General features: G+C 46.3%; 2 protein-coding genes across 2 annotated transcripts in view; one reads left to right on the top strand and one right to left on the bottom strand.

Moving 5' to 3' along the window:
• LOC112077546 (ATPase H+/K+ transporting subunit beta) overlaps positions 1-5,690 on the top strand; it is a 7,623-nt gene extending 1,933 nt beyond the window's left edge. Inside the window, 5 exon segments of the mRNA XM_024144047.2 lie at positions 2,142-2,263; positions 2,575-2,774; positions 2,923-2,985; positions 3,147-3,239; positions 4,996-5,690. Coding sequence (XP_023999815.1) covers positions 2,142-2,263; positions 2,575-2,774; positions 2,923-2,985; positions 3,147-3,239; positions 4,996-5,154 — 637 coding nt within the window. The 3' untranslated portion in view covers positions 5,155-5,690.
• Positions 5,691-5,791: 101 nt separating this feature from the next.
• The window catches only part of LOC112077545 (transcription factor Dp-1-like), an 8,489-nt gene continuing 6,428 nt past the window's right edge, over positions 5,792-7,852 (bottom strand). The window contains exon 8 of the mRNA XM_024144046.2: positions 5,792-7,057. Coding sequence (XP_023999814.2) covers positions 7,040-7,057 — 18 coding nt within the window. The 3' untranslated portion in view covers positions 5,792-7,039. The remainder of the gene's footprint in view (positions 7,058-7,852) is intronic.

Below are 7,852 nucleotides of genomic sequence, written 5' to 3'. Positions count from 1 at the left end.
TCGGTAGACCAACAAGTGCATTGGAAAGGCTGGTCATGGCTGCGACATCTATACACTACGCTTCTATACTCCGCAGTGTGAGATACGCCTTGACTGATACTCCATACAGTCTCCGCAATTGATCTAGCTCTACTGCTGCTCTCAGATCTAGCTAGTTAGGCACACATAGACCATGCCCGAATCTTCCGTGCCTTACTTTGCCCCACACTGCCCAGTGCTTGCTCCACATCAGCGTGCGACATTGATGCGGCAAGAACATTCGATGGCGTGATGCAGACACATATCCTAGCGTTCGACCAGTGTGACCCTGCAATGCACCTCTGCGACATGCGTGAGTAGTAGCGCATCGAGTCACTCACACAGATGTCTCGCAGCATAAGACGTACGTTGTCAGGCTAGCTGTATCTTTCAAGATCTGAGCTCACATATCAGATTCCTCTGGTGATCTCATCATGCGACCTTCATCTTCTTGCGCACAACTGGAATATGCCTGCCTATCTTCGTGTTGCACATGCGTCCAGTCTGTGAAGCGTCTGCACGACCCCCATTGGTGTGTCTCGTCTCACCGCCAAGCTGCAGCTAACATGTCCGATGGTCTCCTTTAACCATCAGGCTCATCCGATCGTACGGTCATCCGTTGTGGTAGTGTCTCTATTACCGTGTTGTAGTGGTTATTTCAGTATGTGGTTGTTAGTGTGTTATTTCATGTAGTGGACAGTGGTTGAGATATGAGAGGAGAGACGAGCGAGTTGTGACTTTGATAAAGCTGGTTGGTTTGTGAGGGAGACTTCTCCTCTGACCTTGTCTTGGACTCTATGTCTCACATTTAGATAAACCACAGCTTCTGTCGCGTGCTCCATAAAACAGGCGACACCTTCCCCATAAGCTGCGTCCAGCACATCATAAAGACGACATTGGTACACTTTCAATGGGAAATACACGTATTGAACTCCATACCTACCAGTCCGAGCATCTACTCACCATCAGCGACTCTCAGGCAAAGTAACGATGGCAGTAGACTCGCCCCTCCGTCTACAACTCACTAACCCATGGTTTCTCAGTCCCTCCATCATACGGATTTCCGTTGCTGAGTGGGATGTCTATTATAGTCCAGGCAAGAGAAGTTGCGCTAAAAAGCAGGAAAGACAGACTGACTCTCTCCTTCTGTCCCCGTCTGTTCTTCTTCTGTCTTCTCTCGTGCTCTCTTCTTGTCTCTCTCTCCTCTCTCCCCTCCTCCACACCCCAGCCACCCCACAGGCACCCCATACCTACCTGTGTCATCCACTCACTATTTTCTCTCCCTCTTCTTCGTGTATGTGTCATTCAGAGTCTTCTAAAGGTCACCCTACCTTGGCTATACTTTTGCCTATCGCCTATAGTAGCGAACAACTTAGTCTTCGGAGCTTTGATCTATCAGGTCTGTGGTATGATAAACCACTGTGACACATAAGCATGTTCTACTGACTGTGCCCCACGATGAACCCTGAGGACTCTGAGTACACGCCCCTCCTAGCCACATGTTTTGCGTTCAACTCCACCGCATATAACCATTAACGAATCGGGTTTCCAACTGATCGAGTGGATCCGCCTTTGACATCTCACAGAGGTAACAACTCAGATGGGAAATCTGTTGTCCCAAATGGCACCCTACTATTCCCTACTATAAGTGCACTACTTTTGATCAGGACCCTATTCCCGTGTATAGTGCACTACTTTAGACCAGGGCCCTATCCCATCTAGTGCAACTACTTTAGACCAAGGCCCATAGATTCAGCCCATTTGTAAAAAATGTCCCTCACTATTTACTGTTTACTAATTTTCTGCTCTGTAAAGAAGTAACATATTGTCCCTTTGGCGTCCTCACCCTCCCCTCCCCTGCTCTCTCTCTCCTTCTCTCTGGCCCTCCCTGCTCTCTGTCTACCCCCCCCTCTCTCTCTCTCCCTTCTCTTCTGCCCCCCCCTGCTCTCTGTCTAACCCCCTCTCTCCATCTCCCCCTCTCTCTCTCTTCCCCCTCTTTCTCTCTTCTCCTGCTCACCCCCTCCCACGGTCACCCCATATCTCTGTAGTTTATACAGTCCGTGACCATATCTGGGATGGTGTCGGCTAACCTCTGCGTTGTGTGTGTGTGTGTGTGTGTGTGTGTGTGTAGGGGTGATGGTCTGGCCACCTACATACATTGAGGAGGATGTAGTACTCAGCTACAACATGTCTGATAAAGCCAGCCAGAGGAAGATGTCCAACTGCCTCAGCAACTTCCTCAAACGTCAGTGTCCAAGATGGCACCCTATGTAGTGGACTCCTGTTGTCCAGAGCGGAGGGTTCCATCCCATTTCAGACTTGATCAGTCAATTATCTCAAAGCAACCTACTACAGTTGCTAGTCAAATGCTTTGACCTCCCAGCATCACAAATCATTAAATCCCACCTTTTTCCCCCTCTCTCTATTTTTCTCCCTCTCCCTCCCTCTTTCTAATTCCTCCCTCTGTCTCTCTTCCTCCCTCCCTCCCTCTCTATTTTTTTCCCTCTCTCGGTCTCTCTCTCCCCTCTACCTCTCTGTCTGACTCCTCTCTCTCAGCCTACAATGACACGGCTCAACAGTCTAACTGTAACTGCACCCGGGGAGAGTACTTCAAACAAGAAGAGTTTGAGGCTCCACACCATACCAAGTACTCCTGCKGCTTCACCCAGAGCATGCTGGGACGCTGCTCCGGCCTGGACGACCCCACGTTCGGCTACAACGGCACCACGCCCTGCGTCATCATCAAGATGAACAGGGTGCGTTCACAGTCACAAACCAGCTGGAAATATTACATTACCTTATGTTATGTACATGACATTTACAAGTGGGGATGTTATAACACATTATAATACATTTATAACACATTAGGAAATTGCACTGACATGCATGATGTTTCTAACCCAGATCATCAACTTCCTGCCCAACAACGGGACTGGCATGGCTCCTCATRTGAACTGCACTATACTGGTGAGTATAAACCAAGATGGCTACTCGACACCAAAGCCATATATTTATATAGAAATAAATKTGTGGCTCTGCTCAACATGGCTGKCCAGGAAGACAGTTTCTCAGAACGTTAAATCTAGTCTGCCAACAGTATTTAATGGATTGTTGGTGTGTGTGCGCAGAGTGGCCATGATAACATAGACATGATCGAGTACTTCCCCACCAACGGAACCTTCGATCTATCCTACTTCCCATACTACGGCAAGCTGGCTCAGGTAACCACYACAACGCTGTCTTCTATGGAACTAATGTTATTTTGTGAAACTCAATGCACGGTTCACTTTCYCCTGGGGTGTATTCATTTGTCGAATTCCATTGCAAAACGTTTTGCATTGTAATCCATTCACCATTTAATCTAGGAATCTAACGTAAGGAAAGCCGAGCAAAAAGGAACAAGCCGGGAAGGATATACCTGAATTTGTCCAATACAAAAACTGTAATTTCGCCGAGGCGAAACACTCCCATTTGCGGTAAACGGTTTCCGTTCGCAAAAAAAGTCAGACTAAATGGATACACCCCTGCATGAACCCCTCTTTGATTTACAGCAAATGTACATACAGTTTCACGAAAAGTATCAGACCACTTGACTTTTCCACATTTTGTTACGTACAGCCCACTAATGCAACAAATGAAAAACGTTAAAAAAATGTTGCAACCCAGAAAATCACATTTAACATTAAACATTTCAGACCCTTTACTCAGTCTTGTTGAAGCACCTTTGGAAGCGATTACAGCCTCGGTCTTCTGTGGTATGACGCCACAAGCTTGGCACACCGTATTTGGGGAGTTTCTCCCATCTTCTCTGCGAGATCTCTCTCACTCTGTCAGGTGGGATGGGGAGTGTTGCTGCACAGCTATTTCTAGGTTCTCTCCGACATGTTAGGCTGGGTTCAATCTGGGACTCGTGCTGGGCCACTCAAGGAATACAAAGAGACTTGTCCCGAAGCCACTCCTGCATTGTCTTGGCGTGGTGCTTAGAGTTGTCTGTCCGTTGGAAGGTGAACCTTCGGCCCAGTCTGAGTCGTGAGCGATCTGGAGCAGGTTTACATAAGATCTCTCTGTACTTTGCTTTGTTTAACTTTGCCTCGATCCTGACTCTCAGCTCCCTGCCGCTGAAAAACCTCCCCACAGCACGATGCTGCCACCATCATGCTTCACTGTGTAGGGATGGTGCCAGGTTTCTCCAGATGTGACGCTTGGCATTCAGGGAAAAAGTTCCAATCTGGTTTCTTCAGACCAGAGAATCTTTGTTCTCATCGTGCTGAGTCCTTTAGGTGCCTTTTAGCAAACTCCAAGAGGGCTGTCATGTGCCTTTTACTGAGAAGTGGTTTCTGTCTGGCCACTCTACCATAAAGGTAGCCATTTTTTGGTACCCTTCCCCCAGATCTGTGCCTTYACACAATCCTGTCTCAGAGCTCTACGGACAATTCCTTCGATCTCAGGGCTTGGTTTTAGCTCTGACATGCACTGTCAACTGTGGGACCTTATATAGACAGGTGTGTGCCTTTCCAAATCATGTCCAATCAATTAGATTTACCACAGGTGGACTCCAAGTTGTAGAAACATCTCAAGGATGATCAATAGAAACAGGACGCACCTGAACTCAATTTAGCTTCTCATAGCAAAGGGTATGAATATGTAATGTATGTAATATTATGTAAATACAGTGTTTTTTAATTTTAATACAATTTGCAGAAATGTCTAAAAACATGTTTTCGCTTTGTCATTATGGGGTATTGTATGTAGATTGATGAGGATAGTTTAAAAAAAATACATTTTAGAATAAAACTTGAAAAAGTCAAGGGGTCTGAATACTTTCCGAAGACACTTCATCATAGAGTTTGACAGAGAGCACATCTTCGCTATAATTGTTAAAAACAAGCATTGTGGCAGTTGGTCCCTCTATCCAACTCTATGTCTAAACATGATTGGRATGAACCATGAACCCTCTCTTGGTCTCCCTCCACACAGCCCACCTACGTTAACCCTCTAGTGGCTGTGAAGTTCCACCTGGTCAAAGAGAGGGAGGCTAAGATCCAGTGTCGTGTGGTGGCCCACAACATCGCCTATCAAGACTCATACGAACCATACCAGGGGAAGGTGGTCTTCCTGCTCCAGGCTCTGAAATAATATATTTTACTAGACAAGCCAACAATCCAACCATCTAGGTCCTAACCCTGGTCAGAGCACATAGAGTTGGATAGTGTTTCCTCATCTTGTATTATGACTTTTGTACAGAATGTGAAGTGCAGTTGAGGGCTTTCTCCATTTTAAAGTAGTCTGTGGGAGATATCTTCACAATTTCTTTAACAAGTATTTCTTAACTCCATGAAATTCCCACCAGTTTGAGCCATCTATCCAAGTCTATGATCCCAACCAGGCAATCTGGAAACGCATGCTAAAGGAGTGGCACACTAACTCATATGTAATACCAGCGGTTGGACAGACAAGCTTGTTCTCATCAGGGTATGATGGTAATTCAGTTACTGCATCAAGGTCCTAGACGGTGTGGTTCTCCTTTTCTTTCTCCTAGTGTCCTACTCTGACAGCACCTCACCTGAACAGATGTGTTTCTTTCACCTCCAGATTTAATCTGGAAACCCAACCATCTCCGTCCGAAACAGTGGTTGTTTTGCTTCATTTTACCACTCTCTTTTACACAGCTTCTTAGGAAGGGTCTGTGACGTATGGTAATGCTGCTGCTTGTACAACCAACGACATTACTATGCATTGTATAAATGAAAACATTAAAATCTAAAGACAGTAATTCAAACACCCTCTATATTTATTCTCTATAATTTTCCAAACTCATTAGATAACAGAAAGAAATAAAGGTACGAGTCGACATTTTGTTCAGTTTTACAAAGTTCCTTGGGGGGGGCGGGGGGCATCTGTAGTGGACTCCCTATTTTGGCTTTTGACACAACCTGAAGTCTTGAGCTTGTTTCAACCATATGAATGTCTCCATCCTCCCAAGTTCAGTTCATTATAATACGCAGCTACTTCACTCTGGGTGTCGTTCATTAGGTAGAGCTTGAGATATTTAGAAACATTTTGGTACGTTTTGGGCTGCCTTGAGACAAAAACGAACAACGTTCTCTTGACTCATTTCTGGAGATTCCTGAACATGGTCACCTTGCTTTGAGGGGATGGTGGCCTTCGTCTCTCTACCGTCACAACACAGGGAATCTGGCCTCTGCTGTCTGTAGGTATTCACAGTGACACGCAGGGCCAAGTGACCGTCCAAAAACACACATTCTGACCAATCTTGAAATAGCTGCAGAAGGAAGTCACACCAAAAATATAAAGAAAATATTACTACAAATAAGTAAAGTACAAAAACACACACACACCACTCTCTTCTCCCTAGGAGGCATGTATAGCGAAGTATTCCTGTCACTTCATGACTTGACACCACTACTGCTTTCATTAATGTTAAATTACTTGTAATACACACAAGGCAGATTCAGGTTATCTCTGGAGGGATATCTTTTCTGTGGACCGTGTATCAGTTCACTCAAGAAAAACTAGTTTGGCAGAGAGAAGCTCACTTCCTGTAACGGGGAGGCGGGCTGAAAGACGAGCGACGTTGTGGAGATACACTCATAAGTAATCACAGCTGAGAAGGAGAAGAAAATAATTCATTCCACAAAAGGCATTATACAGTCAGTGTCCGTGGCAGCAACAGACTAGGTTTCCCAGAAGGCAATTGCGTTGGTGAGCTCTGTGCATGTCTGAGGGCAGCTGATGGAAGGAGAAGCAGGGGCCTCCTCGTAGATAGCTTGGTGGGGTGGAGGGAAGGCTGAGATGGAAGCTGAGAGAAGGGAGAGACTTTTCATGGGACATGGGCTGCATGCATTCAAATGGCACTATTCCTATACACTGCACTACTGTGCAATGATGGCCATATGGGTCATAAATGTAGTTCTCGTATATTGGAATAGGAAGCCTTTGGAACACAGCTGGTTAGTCATCAGACTGGCTGTTAGAAGTTGTTGAGTGAGAAATTACTGATTTAATCATTGTCGTCGTAGTCTTCGTCATCCTCTTCCTCATCTGCATGTAGGACACAGGGGGTGTGGCCTCGCGAGCCGCTGTAGTGTAGTCGTTGGAATCGGACGCCAACTGTGCCATCGGCGCTACTGAATAAACAGCAGGAACAGAAGATGGAATTAGTTAAGACCTTCCTGTTTACATCACTTCCTGTCCATTAAAAAAAAGAGCTCAGAAAGAGAGAAGAGATCATAAGTTGGATAGAGGGCACAACTTGAAACAAGCCTGTTTTGTATGGAAGCGTCACGAGGGCTTCCATCCTCCAGAGTGTAAATGACTCTGAAGTACAATCTCTATAGAAGAGACTCACCTTTTGTGTGACGGGTCCTCCTCCGTTTGTAGACGAGGCCCTGTGATGTAGACGTTGCTTATTGGACCCGTGGCCATTTCTGGAAGGGGAAATTATAATAAAAGACGCATTTCTCCAGCCTCCTTTACACACTCTCAGCCCAAGTATATAGGCTGAATGGTGGCCTTGGGAGCCCGTACCTATAGGTGGCTGGAGCAGCCAATACTAATAGGGTCGCCTGTGGAGCACCATACTGACCTGTAATAGGCTCCAGGGCTCGGCACCAGGTCGGCTTCCCTTCAGTCTCTGGTGAACAGTGGCCCACCTCACACCACAAGGCCAGCCCCATTCCTCTTCAAACGAATCTCCAATGTCATCCCAATGGCATCTCAAACATGTTGTCAAAGGGTTAACAGTACTACAACACTTGTAGGGGCGGAGGCAGGAGAGGGGGGGGTGGGGAGGGCAGTGAGAGGGAGGGCAGAG

The sequence above is a fragment of the Salvelinus sp. IW2-2015 genome, unplaced genomic scaffold (assembly GCF_002910315.2).
Source record: "Salvelinus sp. IW2-2015 unplaced genomic scaffold, ASM291031v2 Un_scaffold4673, whole genome shotgun sequence".
NCBI lineage: Eukaryota > Metazoa > Chordata > Actinopteri > Salmoniformes > Salmonidae > Salvelinus > Salvelinus sp. IW2-2015.
Note: the sequence above shows the minus strand (reverse complement) of the source record. Positions and strands in the feature narration are given on the sequence as shown.